This window comes from Poeciliopsis prolifica, unplaced genomic scaffold (assembly GCF_027474105.1).
Source record: "Poeciliopsis prolifica strain line A6 unplaced genomic scaffold, Auburn_PproV2 SCAFFOLD064, whole genome shotgun sequence".
NCBI lineage: Eukaryota > Metazoa > Chordata > Actinopteri > Cyprinodontiformes > Poeciliidae > Poeciliopsis > Poeciliopsis prolifica.
Window position 1 is genome coordinate 41,366 of NW_026562439.1, and position 27,320 is coordinate 68,685.

The 27,320-nt window shown below is 39.3% G+C and overlaps 2 protein-coding genes and 1 long non-coding RNA gene across 4 annotated transcripts in view; 2 read left to right on the forward strand and 1 right to left on the reverse strand.

Annotated features, from left to right (window-relative positions):
- The first annotated feature begins 100 nt into the window (after window positions 1–100).
- On the forward strand, window positions 101–14,289 carry LOC129351083 (sperm-associated antigen 5-like). Its single transcript, XM_055019871.1, has 25 exons — window positions 101–190; window positions 1,307–1,371; window positions 1,453–1,566; window positions 2,138–3,879; window positions 4,150–4,342; window positions 5,138–5,254; window positions 6,082–6,174; window positions 6,249–6,383; window positions 6,800–6,919; window positions 7,293–7,385; window positions 7,769–7,903; window positions 8,196–8,289; window positions 8,366–8,513; window positions 8,592–8,642; window positions 9,023–9,197; window positions 9,733–9,866; window positions 9,980–10,148; window positions 10,972–11,113; window positions 11,702–11,945; window positions 12,332–12,464; window positions 12,553–12,633; window positions 12,712–12,861; window positions 13,740–13,814; window positions 13,913–13,993; window positions 14,078–14,289. The coding sequence occupies exons 2-25, from the start codon at window positions 1,345–1,347 to the stop codon at window positions 14,147–14,149; spliced, it is 4,518 nt and encodes a 1,505-aa protein (XP_054875846.1). The 5' UTR covers window positions 101–190; window positions 1,307–1,344; the 3' UTR covers window positions 14,150–14,289.
- Window positions 14,290–15,042: 753 nt separating this feature from the next.
- Window positions 15,043–27,320, forward strand: part of LOC129351086 (uncharacterized) — a 59,609-nt gene continuing 47,331 nt past the window's right edge. For both annotated transcript variants that reach the window (XR_008604692.1, XR_008604691.1), the window contains exons 1-2: window positions 15,043–15,105; window positions 15,427–15,512. This is a non-coding gene — a long non-coding RNA (uncharacterized LOC129351086). The remainder of the gene's footprint in view (window positions 15,106–15,426; window positions 15,513–27,320) is intronic.
- LOC129351084 (forkhead box protein E1-like) lies at window positions 18,588–20,383 on the reverse strand. Its single transcript, XM_055019872.1, has 2 exons — window positions 20,250–20,383; window positions 18,588–20,173 (listed from the first exon to the last, which is right to left on the reverse strand). Exon 2 carries the CDS (start codon window positions 20,133–20,135, stop codon window positions 19,026–19,028), a length of 1,110 nt encoding a protein of 369 aa, XP_054875847.1. The 5' UTR covers window positions 20,136–20,173; window positions 20,250–20,383; the 3' UTR covers window positions 18,588–19,025.

The window sequence follows — 27,320 nt, forward strand, 5'->3', positions numbered from 1 at the left end:
CCTTTAGGTGGCAGCAGTACACAAAAGCAGGGTTTGTGGGTCAGAAGAAGAGAAGCGACCAATCGGTGCCGAGTTTGCGTTTTTAAAACGGTCTGTTTTGAACGTAACGCGGTTGACGTCAGCTCGGGGAAAACAGGTTTATTCATCAGATTTGAAACCTTGGTTCAAGTTGGCAGTTTAAGTCTGGAAGGTAAAGTATTTTTAGACTATATATCGCCCGTGTTTTAAATAATTGCAGTTAAATGTTCATGTGGTTTAATTGGTTGTTCGTTAACTGACTCCGTTACAAGAAAACCATCTTCAGCTAACGTAAGTTTTCCATAACTTAGACGTGTTTTAATGCTCTCTGAGAGTCTTTGGCTGCGTTATGCTCTACTATTATTGTTCTAAACACCCCCAATTAAGATATCAAACTGTGAATATATGTTATAGCATTTACAAGGTGTTTAACAGGTCCTGATTATCTGCCTGACATCAGAAGCTAGCTTGTTTCTGATTTCTGTGTAAATAATGAAGAAACTAACACCTGCTAAACAATGTAAATAAACACAGTAAATATGGTAAAACATAAAAATATAACAGTATCAGTGTTGTTTATTAAAACATATTAAATGTTAATGCTTAATATGAGCACTAAGCCAGCAACAGACTGAAAATAAGTAAATAGTGACAATTAATAAACATTACTGTCAGATAATCGCATATAAAAGTCATGGATTATGAGAAAACAAATCGAAGTCTTAGATTTACTCTTCTGTTCATTCCTTTAAATGTCAAAAGTTTTAATTGAGATAATTCTAATTGGCATAATGCTATCTAAGATAATATTTGATAATTAGAGTAAATTGGACATGATGTGACTGAATTGATTTTTCCTTTATCAGTAACTTTGGGATGACATTTTTTGTGAGTTTGTACTATTAAAAATAAAATAAACTGAGCTGAATTTACTTGTCCTTATGAAACAGCATATGGCGGCAGTGGGAAATAAAGACTCCCTTTTAGAAGGAATGAACGTGAACCAGAACCTGGTTCAGTTGAGTTTTAAGAGGACTTGGACACAGAAATCACAGAAGCACTGGCCTTTTTGGGAGTATTTATACTGTAAACAAAAATACACTTACCGTGAAAAGAAAGAACTGGATTAATGGCAGCAGTTGTTAAATGGTCTGTTGTACAAGTGAACCACGAATAATCAGAGAACCATTAATCAATATTGCAGCTGCAATGGAATTCTTAGGTGTGTTATGTGATTGAGAATTGATTGGGGATGTAAAAATAGATTATTATTGTTTTAAACTTGCAGCTGAAGAGGTTGTTTATGCGATTGATCTTTGTGAGAGGATGTCACAGTCCAGCATAGAAGACTGGGTAAGTCTTCTGCACACGGTGTGAGATTATTGCTGAGTTTAGTATCTGATGATGATCCACTAAACGTTTTGTTGATGGTAGTCTTCCAGTAGAAGAGGCGAGCGTACTCCTCTGAGAAGCCTGGAAAATGAGACTCCTTCATCGAGGACCAGGTCAAAGCCACAGTTCAGCGGTGACACAGTGAAAGCTAGCATGGTGAGTTTGTACAAACTTTCAAAAATATTGACTTTTATTTATTTTTCTTTTATTTGTGGGTTGATGTTTGGAAAGTTACACAACCCAAAATTCCCAGATTATAAGATAGAAAATGGAGTTTATTTTTTAAAGTCATAATTTCTGCATGTTATTTATATTTATAAATGTAAGTATCACATTAAATATTTAATGAGCAAGCTAAATATGTATCTTCAGCTTAAACATTTAGCTTTAAAGTAAAAGCTAAATGTTTTTTAGCTTTTACTTTCAGTAACAAGTTAAATATTAAATTTGCCACTAAATTTAGATTCATGTAATTAGCAAGCTCAATACTAAGTTTCAAACTAAATACTTACTTCGCAAGCTAAATATTTAGCTTTCTAAATATGTAAATATGCTAATTACATATTCAGATAGACAAATGCATAGCATAATGGAAATACAACTTTGAAAACGGACCCCCAGTTTTTTCTCATAACAGGCTACGAAGCTGAAATTGTTCATGTTATTTTTAACAGTGTAAATTTTGCAAACGGCTCTGTTGTTACTCATTACTAAATCTCTTCCACAGCCAGACGTTCATCTCTGTGACGCACAGACCCAGTTGGGAACTCTGACCGATCCCGTTTCCAGGGATACCACCCAGTCAGAGCGTGGACTTGGAGACGTCACATTCAAAACCTTCATTTGTTACGGAGGTGAAGTTGAGATTTCAGATTCCTCAGACGGTGGAGAGCAGAGTTTGATTTTGCCTCAACATGGGATTACTCTTACCGCCGAAGCAGAAGATTCAGTCGCTTCACCCAGCAGGACGGAGCAATCCTGCAGTGAGCATGTGGAGCATCCATATTGGAATTGCAGCGTCAAACAGCCGGATTCTCCAGTCGCCTGTGATGGAGGTGAGGTTAAAGTTTCTGACTCCACTGGATTAAAGGAGGAGACGGTTCCTCTGCCCCAGGATGACCTCTGGGGTCCAGCACAAGACGACGGCACAAACTCAGCTGACTGCTCCCTGCTGCTTCCAGCGGAGCATGTCGATCTGGACTGCAGCAGTGGAAACGATGATATCTCTACAGCACAAACATCAGAAAACCCAGATCGTCTGATTCTGAAGCTGCTGAACTGCAGCGGTGGCGCGGTAGAAATCCCAGCGGACGCTGATGTCGCAGATGAGACTACTCCTCTTTCTCACACCTGCTCTGGCTACAACCACAGCATGGATCCGAGTGTGTTAGCCGGTGATTATGACCTGGAAAACAGTAAAGATCACTTAGATCATCCCTACTGCAACGTAAAATACAACTCCTCGCTTCCACCAGAGGAGGTGAACATTGTTCCAGACATACAACCATGCAGCGCTGAAATAAACTCAGAGCTACCTGATGGGCAGGATGAGAACTTTGATTGGAAATCAGGTAAATCCCAGGTGTCTGAGAAGATGTTGACTTCGCCTAAAGAGGATTACAACAAAGAACAAATGAACGACCACCTGAAGAATGGAGAAGTCGTGTTTGATATTAATCTATCACCTGAGACAAACGCATCATTAAAAATAGTGGATGAGATTCCTAAAAACACTCCTTTAGTTGCGTCCGACTGCAGCCATCTTGGTGCTTCGGCAGAAACTCTACCACAGCAGCAGCAGCTGGATTCCACATCCCACTCCGAGGCAAAAGACAGCGCTCTGGGTTCTTTGGGTCTCTGTAACTCTGCAGAAAAAGCTCCTCCTGCATCTCCTGCCATCTTAAAAGTCCTGTCAGAGTGTCCGTCAGTTGCCTCCGCCCTGCAGTTTCTCAGCCCCATCGGGAAGAGAGCGTCTCTGTCCGCGCCGAAGCGCCCCGTGGTGTCGGGTCAGGACATGTTTCTACCTGACAATTCTGCTCTGGAGGATGAGAAAAGTCTTTTGGCTCCTGTTGACGTTGACTCCATGGGGTTGTTAGCAGAGCAGCTCGAAAGCCTAATGCCCTGCCCTCTGCTTAACTCCACTGCTGTAAGTTCAAAGCCACAGGAGGTTTCTGGGAAGAAAGCGCAGCTGGAAACAGCGCCACTTATTTCTGATGGCCAGTTTCAGCAGCAGCTTCGGCAGATGGCCGAGTTCCTCATGATGGCGTGTGGAAAGATGAGCGTCGCTCATCCTGCTGCCTTCATGGCCCCCTCAGACAGAGTGGATCCTGCAGAGTCCCACAGTGTCTGTGTGGGCACCAGTCCACTGAAGATGGTGGACCACAGCCTGAACACGTCAGGAATATTTGTGAAAAAGAGGGAATTCTCTGTGACCGATTCCTGCACAGCGACCGAACCACTCATCTGGAAGTGAGTGGTGTCTCTTTCTTTTTCTTTCTAACTTTCTTTCAAAAGTTCTTCTGTCTTTCCTTCATTCCTTCCTTCCAAACATGGCATACAATTTACATTTGCAAAAACTGCAAAAAAAAACCCAGATTATATTTTTTTGTTTGTTTCTGTTGTAAGATTTATACAAATCAAATTGCAATACATATCGGTACCGCCACCCATCAGAATGTATATTGTGAAATGAATTTTATGCCATGTGGATGGATGTAAAGTTCTCCGGTGTGGTTTCAGTTTACCTCCAGGCAGCCTGGAGAGCCTCCCGCGGCTGGAGCTGGAGCAGAGGCTGATGTCCAGCATGATCATGGTGGAGGCGCTGGTCCAGCAGCTGGCTGCAGCCAGGGCGCACCGCTGCCCCTCTTTGGGCCCGGCTCCTTCGGACCTGAGAGAGAAGCTGGTTCAGACGGACCACACTGAGCTCAGTCAGGTAAAAACACTGAACGAATGATAACTAGGAATGCAAGTTATCCATTGACCAGTGATTGATCTTATCGATCAACTAACAGCTAATTGATAAGCAGCCATTTTCTTAAAAATCTGAGTTTTCTCTTGCCTGAAGAGGGCTGACTGTCTTTCTATACCAACTGCCAAATTTTTCATGATATGCTGGACGTAAAAGAAAAAAAGACATTATGAAACTTAAGGAGCTTCTCGGGTGAATATATTTCAAAACATATAACATTAGATGTGTGTTTATGTGTGCATCCCACACCTGATTGGAAAAAAATGAGTAAATTCTTGCCTAGAATCTTGGAAATTTTGCGATTAATCTCAGAAATGTTGTAGAAAAAACTTGGAAATTTTTGAGTTTGAAAAGTCTGAAATTTGCAAGATAAAACTCAGAAATTTTGAGACTAATTTCAATTGGGAAAATCTAGTAAATCTCTTCACTAGATTTCCCCAATCTAGTAAAGAGTTTGGGGGGAAAAAACATGAAAATGTCTGCGTGTGAAATGATCCAAACTCAGTTTGGATCATTTACGGTTCTGGTATGGCACTGCCATCTTTTGTTTCTGTATCAACTGGCTCCACTTCAGGATGACCAGCAGCACCCTCTGCTGGATGGTGGCTAAACTGCAACACTGAAAGATCTAAGTGAACTCTATAAGTCAATAAATTGGGACTGATTTAAATCTAATAAACCATTAATTGTCACCCCTCATTAGCGTTTGTCTTTTTGATTTTTTTCTGATGAACATTGGTATTTTCATTCCTTGTTTAGACCACGATGTACAGAGATCTCTACCTGGAGGCTCTGAACCAGATAACTGAGCTGGAGCTTGATGGAAATTCCCTGCAGAATCTCATCCAGGCTCTGCAGGAGATGAGAGCCGCCATGGTGAGACAAACCTCAGATATCACCTCAGCATTTAAGCTGCTGTCACTGTTCATACGGGTGCTTGAAATCCTTGAAAATGTTTGAAATTCAGTAAGCCAAGATAATTTAATTGTCTTTATTAGTCAGCAAGGCAGTAGTACAACAATAAAAACAAAAATATATACATAAAAGGAACATCAATATAAAAAGTGAAAATTACATCAAAACACAAACGTCTTACAAAAATGAGGTGTTCTCAAGGAAAGTGCTTGATTTCTGTATAAAGTCCTTGAAAGTGCTTGATATTCAAACTGCTAAGTTTTGCAGTAAAATGCAACTTAAAGCTTGATCGAAAGCTTAAATTTGGAAAACATTACTTATAGTAGAAATCAGATATTCTCATACACCTAATTAAAAGACAAGTATTTGTTTATGACTTACGAAGGTAAATCAAACTAAACTTTTCTTGTTTCAGGTTAGTTAGAATTACCAAAATTACTTCTGTTTGCGAAATAAAAAATGACAAAATTTTATTTATGTATATTTATTATTCCTAATGGCTCAATAACTTATTGATCTGTGTAAAAAGGATGTAATGTTTTAGTTTCCCTTTTTCCCAATGTAGAAAACCGTCACAAGACACTATTAATAACAGTAATAAATTACATGCTGGTGAATTTTATATATATTTTTTAGTTTATTTGCATTGTTTTTATCTCCAAAGTGTGTTGCTGGAAGAGTTTGACAGCCTACCGTGAAAAGTGCTTGAATTTTGCTGAAAAGTGTCTGAATCCTGATCTGTGGACAGAGATAAAAATGTTTTTAAACCTGTTGGACTTTCTCTGCAGTCTTCTTTGAGCAACGACACAGATGTAGCTCTGTCCAACATGAAGAAAATGGGCAAAACCATCAGGGAGGACCATCAGAACCTGGCGTCCCATGTATGTAAACGTATATCTCTCAGCTGATTGAATATGCGCAATAATTAATCCAACTTCGTTGTGCTGTTCTGTAGTACGAGCTCATGAAGTCCCTGTTGGAGAAATCAAAGGAAACTCAGAGAAGACTCCTGGAGAAGGTGAAAGAAGTTCTTCAGCAGAGGAACAGCATGGAGGCGCGGATGGAAGAAGCCTTCGCGGCCAAGGAGGCAGTAAGGAAAATATTAAAATTAATATCTCATATTAACTACAACTAAAAACTCCCATCCAAACCTTTTAAATATATTAAAATTGGAAATATAAAGTTTATAACAGAGTGTGAAACTAGAAGTAATTTTAAATATGGCCTAATTGTTAAAATTGAAACATTTTAAATATCCAAAATAAATAATAAAACGACAAATAAAATGTATTTTATTTGGAAAAAAATACTTACGTTTGAATAAGTAATGTTTTAACCAAAACTATCTTTCAAAAAAAGGTTTAGTTAAAACACCAGTGAAGACTTTAATCATCCAGTTATTGGTACAAAAAGATCATGCAAATGGAAACGATTGTTGTTTTAATTTATCATGAGGTTAAACGATTTATTGAGTTGTGTTTTTTCAACATTTGTATCTGTTTGCAGGCTTTCGGTGCGATGGAGCAGCTGAGGACGCACTGCGCCTCTGAAATCTCAGCTCTGGAGAAATGTGTCGGATCTCAGGAGGAGCTGCTAGCGGCTCTGAACCAAACCTGCCCGGATCAGGTGAGCAGACCAGTCGAAACGACTGGAGGCGCAGGAAAGAAAAAAGGATTCTATAGAACATCGCAAATTGACTTGTGGGAACTATGAATATTGTTCATTTAAGTGACATACATTTATTCTTAAACATATTTTTCTTTTAAGATAATTTCATTGGAATTTGATTGTCCAGTACGGAACCTTCTAGAATTGTTTGAAATGTTTTATTTGTTAACACTGCTGGTTTTTGAATTTTAAAAATTGTTTCTCAATCAAATTGCAATCAAATAAAATAGTTTGACACTGAAAGATTTGCATATTTAAAAATGACCTCGCTCTGTAAGAGTCGCCTCTTCTGATCCTGATCTGCATCGTGCTGCTTCCTCGTCTCCTGCAGGTTGCTCTGAATCGGACCTGCCAGGAAACGCTGAGCTCGGCCTCCGACCTTCTGTCCCGAACTGCAGAGGATCACTTCAGCCTGATGCAAGAGGTACGCTCAGCAGAGAAACAACGTTTCTCTGTTTCCAGCACCGTGAACTGAAACCAACAAAGTAACAAAAACTTTTTGCAGTTTAGAAATTAGAACCGTGATTAATGTGAAAAAACTAACTATGACGAATTCAAGCTGAAACGTATTGAAATTATAAATATAAAATCTTTGCTTGTGTGTTAACCTATTTATCAGCCTTTTAAACTGATGTGAAATAGATTTTTTATTTTTATGAAAAAACTAAAACTACTACTATAACTAAAAAACTTAGCAATATTTAACTAATAACTAATAAAAAGCAGCGATCTGAGTTAGAACAGAACAACTCAACGGGATAAAACTAAACTTTAACGTTTTACTCCCGCTGGTTTTCTCTCCGGCAGCTTTGCAGCGCGCGGCGCCTCCTGCAGGAAACGGCCCCGACGCTCCTTCAGCTGAACGAGCGAGCCGCCGCCGCGCTGAGGGAGAGGGACGAGCATCGGACGGCGAGAGAGCGAGCCACCGAAGAGAGAGAGCAGGTCAGATGAAAAGATGACAGGCTGGATTAGGCAGCTCAATCTGAGAGCAGATTATTGGAGGTTAAACGTGTACTTTTTAATTTTTCCATTCTTTCACTCCTTCATTGTGTTTTACGTCTTCTGTGTCCTTCGTAGTGAAATGTTAAGTTTTGTGTTTCATATTAAAAATTGGACTGATCGGCCTGATAACTTGGGACAGTTTCATTCTGAAATGTTGACAATAAAAATGTGTGTTTTAATTAAATCAGTTCTGTGTTCAGCGGTTTAACTCCAACGATCCTCTGCTCTACAGATTGAAGACGAGCTGAAGGAAACTCAGCTGAACCTTCAAACCGCCTCGCAGCAGATCAGCGATTTCAATCTGCAGATCACCATCCTGACTTCAGGTGGCGTTTCGTTCGCTCCCCGCTGTGTTTCTGCCTCTGTTTCAGACGTTTTAGTTTGTGTTTTGGTAAATTTCAGAGATGGGCGTCCTGCGGCAGAAACTGACGGCGGAAGAGGAGGAGTCCGCTCAGCTGGAGAGGAAGGTGACGGAGCTGTCGGCGACCATTTCCTCCACGCTGGCGTCCTACGCCTTCCTGGAGCAGGCGCTCGCCGCCGAGACCACTAAGTAGGATCCAGGGGTCAGAGGTCAGGACATCCGGTGATGAGGGGAAACCTTTGCTTTAACGTTTTTCTGTTTCTGCAGGCTGCAGCAGTCCTGGAAAGACTTGCATGAAGCCAACGACAGAGCAAATCAGTAAGCGCCGACTTTTAGGTTTCAACAATTTGAGAGAATTAAGAGAAACTAAAAGATTGAAGAGGAAGAGGAGGAAGGTTTTTCAGATTTCCAGACTTTTCCATCTCTTGTTTCCTTCTTTTATTCACTCCTTTCAGATCCTTCATTGCTTCCATTTAAATCCTTCCTTCCTTTCTTGCTTTTTCCCATCCTTCGGATCCTTCCTTCTTATGTTTTTCCTTTTTTCCTTCTTTCATTTCCCCTTTCCTTCATTTCTTCTTTTTTCAAATCCTTCATTCCTTTTTTCTTTTCTTCCTTCTCTCCTCCCTTTCCTTCTTTTCATTCAGTTTTTCAGTAAATTTCTTTGCCTGCTGTTTGTTTTCTCTCCTGTTCTCCTCCAGGCTGCAGGCGTCTCTGTCGGGTTCAGAGCAGCGGGTCAGTGAACTGGACCGGGCGCTGGCTGAGAGCGACCAGCGGCTCGGTCAGCTCCAGAACCTTTCCCAGTCTCAGACGTTTCAGATCCAGCAGCTGCAGGAAGTCTGCACCCAGCTGGGCGGCGTGCGGGAAATGAATGAGGTCAGCTGGAAACCCGTCATGTTTTAGAGATCTTTTATTTTGAAATGTATTTACTCAGCTTAAATCCCATTTACGTCTTGGAGATATATTATTTTTTGTTCTGTTGTCCAATCAACAATCACTTTTTGCACAAACTGCAGAAATATAAAATATGGACTAAAACCTGCAAAATTGCTAATTAAGACGTTTTTAAAGCTGCTTCTTGGTGTCCAGTGTTTACTGTTTGTAAAAATAACATTTGCATAATAAAGTGAATTTCCACTGCAGAGTTTCACCAAAGAGCACACAGAAAGAACAAAATGTTTTTATGTCAATAGAGCTACAAAAGTCACAGGTGTTGATGTGATCAGCTGGTTTTGCTGAAAAAGACGAGTGTTTTGTTGTAGTTTTCCCATCCAGAAACCAGTTACTACATTCTTGTTGATTGTGTAAAAATCAACAAGAACAATCAACAAGAACAAAACGCTTCTGCTTTTCAAAGACCTATGGTTGCATGTCCACACATCGCGCTTCATTTCAGCCATTTTTATTTCAGTTCCTGCAGATGGAGAATGAGCTGGCGAGGGAGCAGGTGGCCGAGAGCGAGCGGCTCCTCAGGAGCACCCTGCAGGCGCTTCGGGAGAGAAACATCGAGTGCGAAGACCTGAAATCAGAAGTGTGCAAACTTCAGTAAGTTTGTTTTATTTCTGTGTGTGATGGGATCTTTTAAACATCCAGCTAGTTAAGAGTCTCTCATTTTTCATGCAGGTTTAAATCGATCTGTTTGTTTTTTTTCTTTAAAGGCTTGAGAATCAGAGTCTGAGTGACGAGTTGGAAATGTCCCGCTGCGCAGCCGGCGCCGCTCGCATGGAGCTGCAGGAGAGGATGGCTGAGGTGGTCACTGAGATCACCGTCCTGCATCACACGCTGCGCGGTCTGATCACAGAGCTGCAGCTTTCCCTTAGCAGCCAGGTACTGAAGCATAAAGACTCAAAAAGGCCATTTGCTAAGAGAACAACACACTTGGAGCTGCAACAAAGACAAAAATGTACAAAAAATATAAACATTTTCCATTTAATATAAAAAACTTTTTATAAATATGTTCTACCCATTTAGTTTTGGTAGAACATATTTAGCACATTTTTCTGTCAATTATTCATCTAATTAATCCAAAAACTAATAAACATACCGGAGCCCTACTCTGTATTGAGTTTAGGATAAATGACTGAGCTCTTCACATTATTGACATTATTTTTTAGGCTGTAAATGAATCCTTTGCTACAAATGATCACCAAAGCAATGCTTTTTCAATTTAGACAAATGCTCATTTTTATTTTATTATATTTAATTTGCATATCTTAATATATTTCTAACATTGCTCAAAATCTGCCACTTTGCTTAGATGATTATCATAATAATCGACTACTAAGATCATTTATTGTCAGCCCTGCACAAAAACTTAGAAATAAGAAAAATGGTCAAATGAAGAACAAATGAAGTCAGAAAGACAAAATAATAAATCCTTCAGCTGGTAGTCAGATTGTTATTTATTTTTCTGAGAAAACTGAGTTCTGGAAACATAGTATGATTTTTTTTTTTTTTTTAAATAAAAAAAATCAAACATAAAATACCCCAAAAGTCCTGGAGAAGCCTTGACCACGGCCATTAAAAATGACAAATGGTCATAAAGAAGATCAGTTATTGCTTTCCTGAGAGTTTCTATGAATCTGGGGTTGTAAATGCAGCGTGTTGAGAGTTTTAAACATATTTCTACGCTTGATTATTTTGTTTTCAGAAGGAAGAAAACCAAAAGCAGAAAGAGTCGGCCGTGTTCTCCGGTGCGGAGCGCCATCAGACGTCCAGCTCCTTCGTCGACAGCGTCATGGTGGCTTTAACGGCCGAGAAGGAGGAAGACGTCAGAACAGACTCGACCTTAGGTGAAAACTTTTTAACTAACACGAGTTTGTTTGTTTGTTCCCGTGGCAATGGCTACTCCTCCAGAGGTCCATGTTATTAAGAGAAAAAACAAACATTTATTACAAAATAAATCTGATATAGCATTGGTGATGAATATTAATTGATGAGTGTATAATTATAACATTTTTCATGATAAAATAATTGAGAAGAGTCTTTTAAAAGCTCCAGCATTCGTTATATTTGAAACAAATGAAGGAAGTGAGAACCAGGTTTTCATTCCTGTTGCATGTTGAAAGGGTAAAACAGTCTAAATAAAGGAATGCCTTGTATTAAAATAGTATATAGTTTGGCTGAATAAAAGTTGAATATTTGGTTGTTTGTTACAACATCAAGTGTTTTCCCCTTGGGATCAAACATTTATTTTTTATTTTTAAATTTCTTTGTTTTCATCAACTGACAAATATTAAAAAAATATAAAACATTTTAGATTAAATTAGCATTTCATCTTTATCCATGTATTTTACTTTCAAATAATAAAGTGATTCTGCTTCACATGCAGATTAAGAATGTTGATTTGAGTCTGATTTGTGATCTTTGTTTCCCCTCAGATGCATCAGAGCCACAGAGTGACGCTTTTTTCAGCGAGACGAGCGCCTTCACCTGCGTCGCAGCTCTGAACCCGAAGACGATCTCGGGCCCGGTCCGGGGTGAAGAGGAGGAGGATGAGAAGGAGCAGAGCAGCATGGCGGAGGTCCTCTCCGGCCTCAGCAGAACCATCGCAGAGCTCATCAGCACGCTGCAACAGGCTCAGCGCCGCAGAGACGCGCAGCTGCAGGAGCTGCACAGCACCATGTAGGTGGACGATATGAGGCAGCAGATGGGATCTGATTTATCCGGATTTAATGCATAAATAATTTTATTACTTATAGTTTCTGTTTAAAATTATACAGTGGTAAAAACAAAAATGTCTGACATGATTTTCCAACAGCAGAAAAGTCAGAAAAAACTTTTTGGATGTTAAGATCCATCGTTTTTTCAGCCGTTAATGTTTTAGCTTACCAAACAATTTTTTATATGTCTTATATATTTAATTTGAATGTTGGCGGTAAAAGTTTGTCTAATTTTTGGGAGATCGGTTGATACTTAAATGTGAAGGCAATCTTGTCTATTTGGGGCAACAACAACTTGGTCTTAAGATTTTTGATTCTTCCCCCTCTAATGTTTTCATGCTGTTCCAGCGGTGGCCTGCAGATGGAGCTGCAGACCTCAAGAAGCAGCCATCAAGATGAAGTCCTTGAGCTGAAGCAGGAGGTGCGGCGCCTCAGCAGCCTCGTGGAGAGAGGAAACCAGGCTCTGCAGCAGAAAGCTCAGGTCTGGACTCCTGATGTTTCTGCATCTGTTGTCGGGTTGCGATTCAGTCTGACATGTTTAAATGATGGATTTATTTTTCTCCACATAGGACGAGAAAACTCTGACTAAGCTGATGACAGACGTTCAAGAGGCCCAGGAGATTTTAAGCAAACACAAGAGCGACAACAATGTATTACTTAAACACAGATATGAGCTTTAAGGAACCATTATTGTTATTCAGTTTTGATGTTTTAAATTCCCCCCACAGGAGTTGCGAAGGGATGCGGCTGAGCTGCGTCGCGCCCTGCAGCAGTCCAGAGTGGAGTCCCAGTGCCTGCGGGAGGAGCTGAGGAGAACCGGCGGCCCGGCGGCGGCCTCGGCTCGCCACATGGAGGAGAAGATCCAGCTGCTGAAGGAGGTCAGTACCGCTGCTTGCTAATTACAGCGGGTAAAATAAGCATTGATCAATATTTTCCAACATATTTCTGACATGCAATTTTCACCAGCTGTTGCTAACAACTTGATCCATACATTGAACAAAATTAAACCTAATAAGGTTTTGATTTTTGCCCATTTTACCTTGAAAACGTCTTTAAATTTCAGATTTTTAGTTCTTTCCATATATTTTCAATTGGATGATTCTAACAGATTTATTTTCTTTCTCTGAAGCCAGTTGGGTTTTCTCGGCTCTGTGTTTGGGATTATTGTCTTGCTGAAATCTCCACCCTCATTTCATTTTTATCATTCTGGTAGATTCCAGCAAGTTTTTATTCATCCTCCTTTGAGTTTTTTTAAATGTTTTTCACTACCATATGCAGGAAAACAGCCTCCCATCATGATGTTCCCATCTCCAAACTTTACTGTTGAACAGACATAGATGATGGGGCTAGCGCTCGTCATCTATAAGCCAATCAGATGTGGGAGTGGCTACGTAAGAAGTGTTTTGGTGAAATTGTAGTCTGTGTTTTTACAGAGGTGTTATGATGATGTCTCACACTTTTTAACTGTGTGATTCTGGGAGAGTCTGGTGGAGCTAGCAGAACATTGTCCAAAAAAAACCCCCTCATCCTCTCTTGTCTTCTTTTGCGTTTCCAACAGTAGTAGCATGACTCGTGATGATAAAACTTTTTCCATTGGAGTTTTTTTTTCTTGAAATTATCCTGTTTCCATTAAGCAGATTTATTTTTGTAAATTCAATTTGTGCAATTTTGTGATTTCAAAGATTTCGAAAATATGTTTAATAAGAAACATTGTGACACATTGAATACTTATTTTTTGATGTGTTTTTTCCACCAGGTGGAGAAGCTGAAGGCCAGTCTACAGGAAGCAGTGCAGGCCAAAAATAAACTCCTGGAAAGAGCGCAGCGCCATGTGAGTGCTGATCGTATCGATGGGCTCACAGATGTGATCACACACCTGTGTGGGAAAAAACTAGACAGTCGTGTTTATTATCATGACATCTCTTTCAGCAAATCATCCATCAGAACAACCAGCAGAAGTCAGAGAATGAGCTCCAGATTTTAAACCACGTGATCAATAAAGTCAGACAGGTGAGGCATTTATTCTGTTATAGTTCATATTTGTGATTTTATCTTTTTCTAACGTTTGATGGATGCGTTTTCATTTCCTCACAGACTCTCCTCTCGATACCAGAAGTGGTGAAACGTTGCGAACAGCTGCAGCAGCTGGTGGATTACATCGGCTGAAGTGTTTCTGATTGTCGACACTTGTTTAGATTACTTTTGTTTTTGTGTTCATTGACTTGTTTTTAATCTTTAGAATGATTAAAATATCTTAACATATTGGACATGTCATTTCTTTTTGTCAATAAATTAAAAATCAACAATTTAAACAGTCTCGTTCAATCTTGATATTTTCTCGCATTTCATCAAACTTTTTCTGGTTCTAAAAAATAAAATACTATTTGAGAACTTTACTGTTAAAATGCTGATGTCCAAAGTGTGGCCCAGTGGCCATTTGTGGCCCTTGGCATGATTCTGTGCAGCCCTTGTCCACAATTCAACATTAGTTGATCATTATTCCTCTTTTGTCAAGCACATTTTTGCTTTTAGTTTTATTTTTTGTGTTGCTGCCTTTTGGCCTGGACTCCATTGAAAAAGATGTTTTTAATGTGAAGAATTATATATATATATATATATATATATATATGTGTGTATGTGTGTGTGTAAAACAAAGATGGTACATACCACCAAAACATTGAGTAACTTACTTGAAAGTAGAACTGGGATGTTCCAATGTACTATGCAGAATAAGAGAGTTTGAAGAAAAAGAGGGATTGTATCATGTTATTGTAGAATGGAATACATACAAGTATAAAAGTGACAACATTTTTTTAGAGGTTAATATGTAATAAGAGTAGTAATTAAGCAAGCATTGCATTGCTCTAATCAACTCAAGGTCCCTTAAAAACAATGACAATTTGTCATTGATCTGTGAAAAACTCCCGACCCAGTGGATCTTTACACTGTAACTGTAAAATCTAATAAATTATTATTTTATAGTGAGGTTTTGAAAGTGCAGCTCTCCTTAAACATAAATGTTCCGGGTTCGTAGCTGTACTGCACAGTTCAAATGTACCGTTGCATTGTGGGAAATTTACCGGCTGGAGGCTTTAAACGGGATCAATAATCACTTCGACCCGGTAAATAGCTTTTGAATCACATTTTTATTGAACTTTTGTGTCTGTCAGTTGACAAAAATGTGTTTTATGTGGTTATATTGAGCTACTCGAGCGTCTAACTTTTTTATTTGCTAAAGTTGACTTCTGTTAGCTTTAGCTAAACTAGCATCTTGTGAAAAGCAAATAAATGGATTTTAGTTCCGTTTTGACGTTTGTGTTTCATCCAAAATATGCCGATGGTTACATTATTAGCTAACACTAAAGTTAGTGGTGACATTGGGGTAAATATATATACTGTATGAAATGAACCAAATCCTTTGAAACGTGTGTGCTCCTCCTCAGCGGTGGCAGCGCTGCACCAAGAACTACTGAAGCAAACTACACAAAACTTCAGAACTCACTGAGCACAACTTCTGTCTTCACAACAGGTAAGGGAAAATGGAGTAACATCGGATTTTAGTGGTTGTAAAAAATTTTGTGGTTGTGATAAAAGAGGATGAGTTATTTCTCTTGCTAACACTAGACTTGTGTGTTTGTTTTGGTTGTATTTACTCAGAATACCTTCACCATAGTTTGTTTCCTGCTTTTGATGCGGTCTCCGGTTCCCACAGCGTTCACCTTTGCATTTGAACCGCACTTGAGTTCATTTAAACCGAACCATGACCGAAGATTGTAAACGACCCGAGATCGATTGCATATTCATACCTCCCCAGATGAACCAAACTTTCCAGACAAATAAAGTAGAGTTGGATTAAAGTGAACCAAACAAAACAACGCTTACTTTGCATTCTAACCCTTGACAACGGGAGTTTGACATCTGCGCAGTTGAGTAAACAAACTATTAAACAATGGTGACCTTTCTTTTTTGTAATACAGACACCGTTTTAAAATCATTTGATATTTCTTTTTGATAACTTTGGTTGAAAAAATAGCGACAGTGACGATAAGAAGCAGGAAGACGATAGTTTGCCTCGTGTGTTTACATTTGGTTCTCCCGCCCAACAAGTAGACTTCATGTTCTCAAAAGTAAAAAGAAAAACTCAACAGATTTGGAGCAAATTAAACGAACTAAAGGTGTGAAAAGAAAACGCCCTCAAAAACAAACTTTACAAACTGATTTGAAAAAAAAAAAACTGACTTTCCAAACAACCCTGAGCATCGTCGTTGTGCTCCAACTGACCTGAATCAAATTAGACATGTATCTCTGCAGATCCTGGTATTGACTCATTAATTTGTGGATATAAAAGTTTCAGGATGGCAGTGCTGCATGACTGAACTTCAAAAAAGTTGCATAAAATGAGTTAGAACAACTTTCACTCCCGTTGTTTTTATATGCAAATAAGGAACAGAAACCCAGGTTGGGCCCAACTGGCTGATACCTTTATTATCATGTAGCTGTGTAGCCTCCAGGCAGAGAGCCATATTGCTCACGTTAAAAATTCACTAATATATAATTTAAAATGTGGTTAACACCAAGCGACGGTTTTCAGACATGTGATGCATTATGGATTAAGCAACATAATTGACATCTAATGTGATTCACATTGTGGATTTTTTTCGTCTAATTTTCCACCTAAGTTGCTTTTCTGATTGACAAAATGCTTGTTTCTCTCCTTCCTCTTCTTATTACACAACAGCTTTCTGCGACAAGAATCATTTACATATGATTTTCCACATTCTCTGATTTGAATATAGACAAAATTATACCAAGAACTTCACTTTTTTTTTGAGTGCAGTGCATGTCAGAAAATTTAAATATAATCAGGTTTTCAGTTTGTATCATCATTTAAATGCCCCCAGAACCTTTTTTAAACGGTTGCTTCCTAGCTTCTTAGTTTTTACTCACAACAAAAATCCAAATATCAATTGGAAACATAGAATATTAAAAGCGGAAATGGATAAATGATGTTTACAGATAAAATTTTCAACATACTTCTAATTTTTCAACACCTCTCTACTTCAGATTTTTATGTACTATAACTCTAGTAGTAATAAATAAAGGAAAGAGTATTAACACTTCTGTAACATTTCCTCGGTTTATCATGTTGCAACCAGAACCGTCTGGGTTTCATATTAAAGCCAAACACAGGTGGCATAAAATTTTAAGTGAAAGAAAAAGAATAGATGCTTTCTAACATTTTCCTAAATTAAACCCTGAAACGTGTTGGGTGCTTTTGCATTCAAGTCCTGCATGAATCAACGACTTTCCACGCAGTGGAAGTTGCGAGTGTTTTCGGGGGGAATGTCTGATAACGTTTGGATGTCTTTCAACTGAATGTTTTACCCATTCTTCTTTGCCAAAAAATAAGTAAATCAATCTCATACAGTTTAAACAAAAAGTGTCTGATGTTTGAAAACTTTGCCACAGATTCCAAGTCTTCGCAATCGGCTGCACTACACTTTAGATAGGGGTGTCAGAGTAAGTGGGGTGAATGGAGCATTCCACATTTACAGATTTTATTTGTACCTTTTGTTGTTTTTTGCAAACTGTGCATTAATTTACCTACGTCCGTATAGATGTCAGAAAATTCCTTTTAAATTTGTGTTTGTGACGTGACAAAATCTAGAAATTAAATATGGCAGCATGTTTTGCTGAGAGCATAAATAAGAATGCTCCTTAAGTGTCTAAAAACCAAAGTAACTTGACTTTTTTAAAACTTTGTTTTTCTCATTCGTCTGTCAAGTGTTTTTTTCCCCTGCATGCAGATTTCTTTGGAAGTTTGTAAAGGTGTAGTTAATCAGTAGGTAAATATTTGCTCAGGTTGGAGGATTGCTCTGCTCAAGCCTTCTCCCAATATTATTACACAGGGTCAACTATGTACAGTTACAGGTTTTATTGGTTTTCTAGTTGTGTAACTGGGTAATTTTAGGTTTTGTCATTAAAGGAGTGAAATTATTGCGGCTTGTCATGTTCCTCCTTTCCAACTAAGAATTGTAAAAAAAAACCCATAAAAAATATGGAAACATATATATTATCTTAATAAGAAAATATACCTCTTATCTTGTACAAAAACCATAGAGTCTCACATTTAGAGGTAAATAAACGAAGCATTTAGGCAACAAAGCTGGTTTAATGGATGATAATGAAGCGTTTCCCTGCGAGTCTCGTCTTGTCAAATCCTCAGACTGTGGAAGAGTTTTCTGAGCTCCATGTTGGTTTTGCGTGATGAAATATCGAGTTACTAAGTCAATTCATTTTCTTGATTATTGAAGTGAAGTGCTGAGCTGATGTCTGGACATGATAAAGTGGAGTCCGGTCACAGTGAGTGGTAAAGTTGCGGCTCCAGACGACACTTCAAACCAGCTGAGCTGAGACGCTGAAGGAAGCAGCACAAAAAAATAATGCTTCTCTCTATTTAATTTGGAAGTTGGGGCCCGGATATATTATTTTAATTTACTACTTTTGTAAGTATTTGCTATAAGAAATATTTTTCCATCCTTTATATGATAAAAACTGAGTAATTTTATTTCAGAACAATTTAAATGCAATAGTTTACCAGTAATTAAATGTTTTTTATTCATGAAGACAAAGTGCTCTGTCAGTTTATTTACAAAAAAGCAAAGAAAATATACATTTTTGTTTAAAAAAAACCCCCCAAAAAACAAGGACATGCACACTTTCTTTCTACAATTAATTCTCTACAAACAAACCTGTAAAGCCAGTAACCATGAAGCACAATAATTTATATGAACATAACAAATTCTGTTTTTGAAGCTCAGCAGGCTTGTGGGTGTTTTATCCGTTCACATTGTGACAAAAAAAGGGGAGAAAAAGGTACATTTCAGTGAAAACATACAGAATGAGAAGATGGGCTTTTAAAATAAAAGCAAGAAAAAAAATCACATTTATCATCTCAGTCTGCTCAGTTTAGAGAAAACAAGTCATGTTTGTGCGCTTGAATGTCACTTTCTGATTGGAGCCAACGTCGAGGTTCAGCGGCTCAGATCGCGGGAACAAACCGGTCCATGGTCCCGGGATACGACGGGTGTCTCAGGTAGCTCCCGCTGTTGGTAGCCGCACCCGCCGTCGCGCTGTTGTACTGGGAGAACGAGCCGAGCTGCACTGGAGACGCCCGGCCGTAATGGTCCACTGTCTCTGCAGAGCCGTGGGCCGCACCGTGGATCCGGCCTGCCGAAGCGTAACCTGGGCTGTGGCCCTGTCCGTAGGAACCCTGGTGGGCGTGATGGTGCGGGTGGCCGTTTGGGCCAGAGTAGGTGAACCCAGGGTGCGTCGCGGAGCGGGGCGGCACCGCTCCCCCGCACGGCTGACCCTGGAACCCCGGCGTTCCCAAGCTGCAGGCGGCGGACCCGTTCGGCAGCCCCTCCGGACTAAAGCTGCGGCCCGGCTGCTGCATCATCTCCGCGCCCTGACCCGCCAGCATGCCGGCTGACGCAGGATGTCCGATGATATTGTTGATGCTAAACATGCGGGTCTGGCCGTGTGCGAACCCAGGTGGCGATGATGAGGGGTAGTATGCGGCTGAGGGCAGCTGCTGGCCGTACGCAGGGTTGACCGCCATGTTGGGGTACATGGAACCGGAGTACGCCGCTGACCTGGTGATCTGGACCGGGGAGAAAACCGGCGTCTCGTGGACATACGCGGCGTAGGTGCTGAGATCGCAACGCTTGAACCTCTTCCTGCGCCTCAGGAAGCTGCCGCTCTCAAACATGTCCTCTGCGTTGGGGTCCAGCGCCCAGTAGTTGCCCTTTCCGGGTCGCCCGGGTTCCCGCGGGATCTTGATGAAGCAGTCGTTCAGCGTCAGGTTGTGGCGAATGGAGTTCTGCCACTTCTTGGAGTTGTCTCTGTAGAAGGGGAACCGCTCGGTGATGAACTTGTAGATCCCCCCCAGCGTCAGCTTGCGGTCGGGGGAGTTGGCGATGGCCATGGAGATGAGAGCGATATAGCTGTACGGCGGTTTCCCCCTCTGCAGAGGTCTCTTCCTCCGCCTGCCGCGCGGCTGCTGATCCTCTGTCTGTGGGGAAGGGCTGGAGGACGGCAACCCGGAGTCCGCCGGAGACTCTTTCTCCACTTTGACCACCGGCATTATCATTGCAAAACCCCCCAACAAGAGATTCTCAAGAGGTCCTCCTTAAGAGCAAGGAACCAAATTATTTCTGGGGAAGGGGAAACCAGACATCTGTCAAAAAATCTTAAAAAAACCTACTGTCTCCGAGTCCAAATCGAGCAGATCTTCCCCTGGAAGACGAGTAAATTTCCTCTGTTAAAAGGTCAGAGCGACTTGTTTTCCTGGCTCGCTGTCAGCTGCAGTGAGAGGTGAGCTGTGAGAGTGCCATTTGCTTTAAGGTGTGAGAAAGAATGAGTCACTTAGTTACCTGGAGAGCGTTTTACCTGTAGGGCCACGCCCCCGGAGCATCACATGCTCCATGCATACCTGAGCTTCAGGTTCACGAGGGTTTGTTGTTCACAAGTCTGCATGCTTTTTAAAAAAATAATTTCTTTTATTAATGGGTTTTTCTTTTTCTTCTAGCTCTGTCTGAAAAGTGTGGTGTGTATTTTTCATTCAACCTCTCCATGAGTCGTTACATGGAGTCGACTCCATGAGAGACACACGGCAACAACTTTGTTGTGTCTCTTTAGAAATAGAGACTACATGTTTCACCCTTTCATTGGCTCAGTCTCAGTCAGGTCAGATGGAGAGCAACTTTCATCAGTAATTTTAAAGCCTTGGGATTGATTCCCGTTCATATTGAGATCTTTTTTTCTTTCTTTTTAAATGAGAAGATATTTTGGTTTTAATAAGATGCAAATCTCATTATGACATGTTCTATATCCCATTATAAGGTTATCGTTACAACCAGATACTGCTCCTGAATGTATTTAAAGGTTTAGTTTTGAAAAAGTTGGTTTTAGAAATGTTTTTAAAGTATTTTATACTTTGGGGAATTTGCAGACAGCTGGGTTTTTTATGATTGCGTCACAAATTCTGTAACGGTTTATAAATTTCCATTTTTCACTGCCTTTTTTTTTTTTATACACGTTTAACTGCAAATCACCAGTTATTCTGTCAGTTTTTAAGTTAAATTACCCCAAACTGTCTAAAGCAAATATAGTTTCCTCTTTATATTCAAATTTTCCCTTCAGAGCCAACCTCAGTTTATTTAGAAATGTCTAAAATGGTCCACGTTGTTTGGACGTTTAACTCTAAAATACCTCTTTAGTGGTAACTTAACCAATGAGTTGTTTTTCTATCGTGCTTCCTTGTTTGTTTTGTGCCAGTGGTTGGACAAGCCAGCTGTGTTAAGAGATGTAAATGCTCTGCAGACAAAGGCCCTCCAGTGATTTCAGCATGCAAAATATAGACCATCATCATAAAGCCTGGACGCAACTTGAAAGAATGAGGGGGGGAAAAAAAGCAACGCTTTGCATGGAAATCACCCTGTGGAGCTGGATCACATAAATTTTTAATGCACTCAACCATCAGAGTAACCAATTATTTTATCCTCTTTGTGAATTTTGTAGGTTTAAACCTGTAAACTGAAAGTGTTGATATGAAGTCCTTAGGTTCACCGGCTTAATCTCTAAACCAAACACAGCAGCAAAGTCCTGCTGCTCAGCACCAGGCCGGGTTAAGCTGCAGGCTTGTGTCAGAGCCGGAGCGCTGTGGACGGGAAGAGCTCGTAGGTTTGCTTAGACAAGCAGCCCGATGAAAGGTTTAGTCCTGCGGGAAAAGCTGCGGATGTGGCGATCCTCGACTGGAGCTAAATGAAGGCTAAGGTGTGGTACGTGGTGAAAAACGGAGCTTCTTGGGGTTAACGCGAGGATTTACAAGCCAGTTTAAATGTACTCTTTGTCTTCTTTAAGAAACAGGTCAAAGGAAGTCAAAATGCATTATTTAATTTAAATAAGCCCAGTTTAATCTATTTGTAAATAGAAATCATGCAGGACTTATTGATGTTTATCTGAATCTCCGACTTGATCCTTATCATAGTTATTTTTAGCTCAGAGGATGTCGCTGTAGCATTTGATTAGTTGTTCTAAACAATATTGTTATAAAAAATAATTGGTATAAAAACCTAAAAGGAAAGATTTTCATATCTCATTGGAGGATTTTGGACATAATTTTGAAGAATTCTGCAAAGATTAAGGTCTATGAGATTTTATGGCAAAAAACCCCACCAGAAATTGGTTGTGTGATAAATAATAACATTTATTAATTATTAGTGGTACGACTCAATTAAATATTTTTAATCGAGTTGACTGCAGGTAACTCAGCAACATTTTTAATTCAAAATCCTCTACTATCTAAATTATTGAACAAGTAAACATGAAAGACAAAATAAACAAATGTATTGTTTTTAATATTTTATTTAGGTAACTCAAACCTGAGATTGGATCAAAGTGCTGGACTGTGGATGCTAACGTTAGCATTGGGGGCGTTTGTTGCTACATGCTTAGCATTGAGATGCTATTTTAGTCTCAGATTTTATCACTGAGATGCTAATTCCTTTTAGCTGAACTTAAACACAACAACAGTCTTTTCCAGTGTTGAATCAGATCGTTTTTAGCAGCAGCCTTTAACCCTCAGTGGGCCGAGAGAAGCATCATCCATCGCTGCTGTTTGCAGATGTTCTTTGTGCATCAGATTTGTGCATCAGATGGTGTACCAGAAACGCAAAAATAAAGGTTCCGCTTGGAACTTTTGTATGTTCAAAACATAAATCAAGTGATTAATTGAAACATTTTAACACATGAAAGTTTCTCGTTTTATATCTGAGTCAAAGTTTCTTGTCATTAATGAAGCAAAATCAACAAATTAAAGTCTCGGCCCTATTATTTGTCAAACTAATGTCAGTACAAATTCTGATATCTTTGCTAATTAAGGATCTAAACTAAATCTAATGTTTCCGGTCTCTCAGGAGGGTAAGAAAATGGTTTCACAACCTTTAATACTGAGTTCTGAAACTGAAGAGGGAATTATTCTGTGCACTTCAGGGCCATAAAACATTCATATGTTGAAGTGGGGTAAAATGTTGTGACTAATATAAGGGCATTTTCAAAGACGTCAGTGAAATCAAGTTAAATGTGTGTAAAAGGTCAGATTTAAGGGGTTTTACATTCACTATTTTATTACTTTCACCTAGAAAAACAAATTCAGTTTTGACCAAACTTATTCATATAGCCGATCAAGAAAGTTCAAAGAAGAAATGAAGGAACAGCTTTTGAAAAAACACAAAATTCACCCCGTTTTATTTACTTTTTATCAAAAGAATGGCACATTGAACAAATTCTTCATCAGTGAAAAACATTTAAATGGCAACACAGCAAGCAGATGCTTTCCGCAATTTCTGAGCAATGTTTGTATGTGATTATGTTTGGTGATGAGATCCGAGTTTTTAAAAGTAAAAGGTCTACTTGTCATCACCCTAATCTTTAGCTTAGGCCACTGCAAAATGTTCCAGTCAGGCTAAATATATTGGACTCATTTCTAAATCTACCACGTTTAGACGCAAATCATTATTGTATAAAATAAACGTATGTGGTGAAATAAAAAATCTTCAGTCATAAGTTTTTTTTTTGGTCTGATTAATCAATTAATTGTCAGGCCTGAATTATTTTGGTTACAAAATTGTTATTCATTGCCAAAATGTTTGTTTCATAATGTTGCCCGTAAAATGTGGCTTCTGTGATGACACTGTAAAACAATTTTAAGCTACGTTGTCATAAATTCGACATGTTCACATGGAAATCCAACCTTTTCTACATTATCAGTAAGTAAACACTCATAAATATGCTTTTACACCAAAATTAAAACTTTGCTGATTTTAGAATATCACAGCACAAAGATTCAACAGAAAAAGTGAAAACAGATTTCCAAAATTCAGTACTACAATAAAATTTTGACTCTCACGTGTCATATTTATTGCCGTTAATGCCAAAATGTATAAAAGCCTTAAAATACATTTTATTACAGAAGCATTTTCCACAAACATAAAATCTGAAGAAAAAAGTTGGAGGAAATATCTCAGATTAAGAGAGTAAAATAAATACATTTCAATATTTCTGCATTTTATATTTTAGATGTTAAAATTTCTTGTAAATTTGCTTAACTTGGAATCAACAATTTTATTTTTTTTTGCATCATTTTATTCCCTTCCTCAGGGACAAACTTGACATGACTTGTATCTTTATGGTTCATTTGGCCACTCTTTCATAGACAATAACTTTAATTACCATGTCTTATATGTAAAATTATTATTCATCGTCAAAGATTTTGGGAACAAAGAAGCTGATGAGTGCTAAAAATGCTGATGATGCACAGGGGGTTAATAAAAATTTCACAATCCCAAGATTGAGTGCTTCAGCTCTGCCTTTGACAGGTGTGATGGACAGGTATTTCAGTTTGCAGCAGACCTCACCCTTCAGCTAATGCTGCTTCTTATGCTCGGCGGTAATGAACAATCAGCAGTGAGTAATTTCTCAGGTACCTGTTGTTACTGGAGCGCCGGATTAAAGCTGCAATCCTGACTTGGCTGCGTTACAGTTTGGTGTTTGTTCTTGTGCTGTTTTATCTCCATGCGGCTCAGAGATGCACCGTGTGCTGCTGGAGGCTGACTACTTTCAGCATTTGCTGTAAATGCTTTTAATGTGCAGATATGTATCAAGTTTTGTGTTCTTCATTCGAAACCTCAAATCGGAATATATCAGTCTCGTCGATAGACTCTGAATATTTTGGGGGCGTCCGCAGAATGGAGAACCCTGCAACCATGCGCTACTGCAGCTGTGAGCATTCTCCACCTTGCAGCCACAAAGCCGTGCAACGAAGCAAATGACGGCTGGAGGCTGGAAGAGGTTGCAGCAGAGGCAAATGAAGGGCCCTCCACTTTGTGTTCCACCTGTAGGGTGGCTGGCGAGAAACAGCTCTCTCAAAACAAAGACAAACAAATGAGACATTTGAATTTGAACACTTAACTTTAACCATTCAGTGACTGCAGCTCTACAGGTGGTTGTAAGCCGAAAGCTGACAGGCGCACACATAAAACACAGCTGAACCAGTAAATGTGGTGGATAGAGTTGGGATTCAAACTTTGATTAATTTTTTACCTGGTTTCCATTCAGTTATTGGTGCTTTATCATCAGACATTGAATAAGAATAAATGAAACATTTCAGAAATATACTGTTTTAGAAAACTAAGATTATTTAACTTATTCAAATGTTTGCTAAACAAATTGATATAAAACCTCAGAAACTCTGATGTAAAATTTTATTTCAGTTTGTTCCACATTAGTTGAACTCCAGGCCATTTGTCGAGAAAATCCAGTTTCTAGACAAATACGTAATAAAACAAATTCAGACTAAAAATATTAACTCTGGTCCGTCTATAAACCAAGGCCTTGGCTTGGCTGAAGTGAACTCAGCTCGACTGCATGTGAACGGCAAGCGGATCGAAGGCCGCTCCACAAGCAGGAAGTGGACTATAGAAACCTAGAGGAAGAAATGTCTTCTACCAACAATAAAATAAATCCTACAACTGCTAAAAATCTCAGGTCACTCCTCCGTTTTGGTTCACAGTTTATGAAGACAGTAGTTGCGCTCAGTGTCTTGAGGTTTTTGTGTTGTTTCCTTCAGTGGTTCTTAGTGCAGCGCCCCCACAGGCAAGGAGGGAAACAGGTTTCTCAAACGGTTTGGTTTGTGTGACTCCGTGTTGTGTGAAAGAAAACCTCAAACTGTTATTATGATCAAACTGAGTCTACCAGACTGTCAGACCTTAAAAACTATTTAACTGTTTTCAGCACTTTTTCTGGTACATTTAATAACCTGCATTATGGGGACCAAAGTGATGAACAGTATCAATTAGTATTTAGAAATATACTGGTAATCATTTGGTTTAGATATAAGTGAAGACTTTAAATTGAACCGAAGGTCATTAAAAGTCACGATATTGGCAGAAATACAAACTTTGCACCTTTTAAGCTCCTTATGGGCCCCAGATCCCAGTTTTATTATGGTGGACGCCCTTGTGTAAAATGAATTTAAGTCAATACAAAGTCCTCAGTTGGATAGACATAGAAACCTGTGAGTGTGTGTGTGTGTGTGTGTGTGTGTGTGTGTGTGTGTGTGTGTGTGTGTGTGTGTGTGTGTGTGTGTGTGTGTGTGTGTGTGTGAGTGAGTGTGATAGACAGTGAATCCACTGTTGAGAAAGTGAAGGCATCTTGTTTGCATTACCAGCTGCAGGGGCTTGGTGGGGATGCAAAGTCCTGACGGTTGAGTTGCTCCAAACCCGGGCCAGTTTACATAACTGAAGCAGTTCACTTCCCTGGGAGCCTGCCGTTAAATCGCTGCCAGCTCGCGTGAGACTCTGAAAAGCATGGATCTATGGAAGAATAAACGCATTCAGCGCAGGAAACACGTTGGAAAAAGACCATTTCCTTTAAAAAGGAAGTTGGAATGAATAGATTTGACTGGTCTAATTGGTCCCATTACATATCATTGCAGTAAAAGCCAAAACTACCTTAATGGAAATACTTACTCTTGGTTAAAAAGCTACATCTTGTTACTTTTTACATTATTACTTTACTTCTTTCTCTTATTCAAAGAGAAAGAAGCAACTAATTAATGACAAGGCAACTAAGATTGATGGTGGGTGTTTCTTTGAAGCCTTTGAGTAAAAGAAAACTAAATAATAGGAAGAAAATGCCTTTCTAATTCAAAGGATTTGTAGTCAATTCCCACAGTTTAATGGATTTACAGTAACATTTGTGACTAAGTCTTTAGAGGCCCAGGAGTACACCACAACTGAAGTAAACCTCTGCAACATCTGACTGCATTAGTCAGTGACATCAATAGTTTTAACCACATATAAATCACAAATTAATGTCTTTATTCGAAGCATAAAAGCAGCTTGAAAAATGTTTTGTTTTATTTAACTTTTTCATGTTGCTTTGTTAACAGTTTCTGGGCAGTTTTGTGCTACCCAGTGACCCAAGCAGATAGTTTTATAAATCAGTGTTTATGTGCACAGGCTGTCAGTCCTGTTGAAGGCCGCGCACATTTTTGTTTGTTTCTAAAAATGAAACAAAAATAAACCAACACAGACTTGGAAAAACCTTTATTAATTTCATGAAGACATTAATTTTATTGTAGCCTGTCAAAGGCAAAAATAATTTAACAAGAAGTTAAGTTTTATTTGTCAACAGGGGAAGATCCCTTCACTGACCTCCCAAGATGCATTGCAGGTCTTTTTGTTTTCAAGCGTGGCAGTGAAGCCAAGCTTGG

What these genes read in the sequence shown, in the direction of transcription:
- LOC129351083 (XM_055019871.1), top strand. Translation starts at nt 1,345, where the DNA reads ATGTCACAGTCCAGCATAGAAGACTGG. An exon ending in AGGAGATGAGAGCCGCCATG is followed by an intron (nt 5,255 to 6,081) that starts GTGAGACAAACC and finishes CTTTCTCTGCAG; the next exon opens with TCTTCTTTGAGCAACGACAC. An exon ending in ATCAGAACCTGGCGTCCCAT is followed by an intron (nt 6,175 to 6,248) that starts GTATGTAAACGT and finishes GCTGTTCTGTAG; the next exon opens with TACGAGCTCATGAAGTCCCT.
- LOC129351084 (XM_055019872.1), bottom strand. Translation starts at nt 20,135, where the DNA reads ATGATAATGCCGGTGGTCAAAGTGGAGAAAGAGTCTCCGGCGGACTCC.